This window comes from Plecotus auritus (assembly GCF_963455305.1).
Source record: "Plecotus auritus genome assembly, chromosome: 7".
Classification (NCBI taxonomy): domain Eukaryota; kingdom Metazoa; phylum Chordata; class Mammalia; order Chiroptera; family Vespertilionidae; genus Plecotus; species Plecotus auritus.
Genome location: NC_137774.1, coordinates 150,033,084 through 150,035,682, shown reverse-complemented (window position 1 = coordinate 150,035,682; position 2,599 = coordinate 150,033,084). Strand labels below are relative to the sequence as shown.

The 2,599-nt window shown below is 38.9% G+C and overlaps 1 protein-coding gene across 1 annotated transcript; it reads right to left on the bottom strand.

Moving 5' to 3' along the window:
* Positions 1-221: 221 nt before the first annotated feature.
* On the bottom strand, positions 222-626 carry LOC308253673 (large ribosomal subunit protein eL32-like; the record flags this gene model as incomplete). The annotated part of the gene is made up of 1 exon (XM_080679333.1): positions 222-626. The coding sequence occupies one exon, from the start codon at positions 624-626 to the stop codon at positions 222-224; it is 405 nt and encodes a 134-aa protein (XP_080535459.1).
* Between the last annotated feature and the right edge of the window lie 1,973 nt (positions 627-2,599).

Below are 2,599 nucleotides of genomic sequence, written 5' to 3'. Positions count from 1 at the left end.
ATGTCTTCTCCTCTTCTTATAAGGACACCAATCAAATGGAATTCAGGCCCACACTAATGACTTCACTCTAACTTGATTATTATGTCTGCTAAGATTCCATTTGCAGATATAATCACATTCATAGTTACCAGGAATTAGCAAATCAACATATCTTTTTTTTTTTTTTTGCAAAATTTTGTGGTTTTATTAACATGCATACAATGTGTTCACAATCCATCTATTCATTTTCTTCGCTGCAGAGCCTGGCATTGGGATTGGTGACCCTGGATGGCCAGCTGGGCTGCTCTTTCCACAATGGCTTTGTAGTTCTTTGAGGAGATGTTGTGAGCAATCTCAGCACAGTAAGATTTATTGCACATCAGCAGCACTTCAAGCTCCTTGACATTATGGACCAGAAACTTCCAAAAGCCACTGGGCAGCATGTGTTTTGTTTTCTTGCTGCTCCCATAACCAATGTTGAGCATCAAGATCTGGCCCTTGAATCTTCTGCGCACCCTATAGTCAATGCCTCTGAGTTTCCACCAGTTCCGTTTAATTTTGACATATCTGTCTGACCGGTGCCAAATGAACTTCTTGGTCCTCTTTTTGACAATCTTGGGTTTCACCAGGGGTCTGAGGGCAGCCATGGTGCCGAGTAGGTGATGGTTGCCACCTCTATAGGCAGCGTCGAGGAAGAGCAAATCAACATAACTTTGGGGGCTACAAAACTTAACCCATAGAGATGCTCACTGACTTTAGAAGTGAGCACAGCTGCTGCAGCATGGCCTCATTGGTCATCTTCAGGTGGCTATATAAAGCATTGTCAAGGACAGTGCCCTCACCCCTTTCCCCAACACCATCTACTCACATGCTCCCTGGCTTGCATTGCCACATATAGTGAGTGGCATTGGGTCAGCCCAAGAAGCGACCCCCAATTAGAAGATGTTTAAAAGAAGAAGAAATTGTGTTTCTGAGAATGTCAACTCTAATTGTGGTTTTGTGATTTGCTGTAACTTCTAGTACAAATAAAAATTAGCTGAATCCTAAGGCATTTAAAATCCGTTATTCAGTCAAATTCTTTGTCTTAATGTAACACCCTATTTTCAATTATCCTGATAAGAGAAAATAATTGTTTTTACCGAAAAGAAAAAAATATCTGATAATTAATAACTATTCTTAAGTGCTATGAACTTTTAGAAACATACTAATATGCTGATAAATATGAGATATAAACAGATGTATATTTGTAAAGATAATCAGACATTATTACTTATTATAAAACACTAGAGGCCCGGTGCATGGATTCATGCACCAGTGGGGTCCCTTGGCCTGGCCTGCACCCTCTCACAATCCAGGACCCCTTGGGGGATGCAGATAGCCAATTTTGGCCCGATCCCCACATGCCCAATCCAGACAGGAGGGAGCCTGATCCTGTGCCTTGAGTGTCTGTTCCCTGGTGGTCAGTGTGCGTTATAGTGACGGGTCGACTGGTCGTTTGGTCATTCAGTCATTTGGTTGCTTAGGCTTTTATATATATGGATTTTAAACAATATCCACATCCAATATTAAAGGGATGGTAAATTATGTCAATATATCTTCAGAGGGGGTTTTATTCAGCCAGCAAATGGCACTCTCAAAGTATATATATTTTTTTTGCATAGGGAAAAAGCCCCATGGTAAAGTGATAACTGGTTAAACAGACTTTCAAAAGCACATATTCAGAAACTAGCTATCCCTTTAAAAATACCCATGAGCATTTATTTTGATGGTGTAATTACAGTTGATTCTGATTTTTTTTCTCTATGTATTTTTTTTTCGTATTCTCTAGGTACCTCATAAAGAAAATAATTTTTTTCTACATTGAGAACAGAAATAGTCAGGACAACTTGGTGAGTATCAGGGAACCTGCCCAGTTCCCAGGTATGGGGAGAAATCAGTGAGTGATGTTGAGGGGCTTGGTGATGAACGCAGTAGAGGCCATGTTCTGATGCTATGTCCGGAGCAGAGGTGTCCTGCCAAGTTTTGCTCTAGATTTTAAGGGAGACTTGGAGGTAATTTTCCTGCTGGAAGATTTAGGCAGAAAAAAAAACAAACACACACACAACTTTGACAAGGCAGAAATAAATGTTTTAACCATAACATTAAATTACAGAGAAGACTAAAGCACACAAAAAAATCTTAAGTGTAATGACTGTAATAAAAAAGAATAATTAACAATCAAAGAGGGAGCTTCCATCTTAGTCTCTGATGATGCAAAAAGGAACTGAAAGTATTGCTTAGCCAACTGTTAAATCAACTCAAATTGTTTTTAATTATAGGCCTCATCTCATGACAACTTTCTAACTTTTTATTTCGAGTGCACCATAAAGAGAAGATAAAGATGCTTCTTTCCATCTGTTTTCATGCTATCAAACAACACACTGAATGGGAATTACCTTAAAGGTTCCAATTGACTATTCTTCTTTTTTTTTTTCAGTTGAGCTCTGAAATCATCCATGAATTTCCAAGGAACATTTGAGTTAAATTTAAATAGAAACAGAACAGCCTCACGCTGGGAGTGAAGGAGAGAAGTGATATAAAACATCGATGTGGCAATAATCCTATTCATGAGGCATTTTCA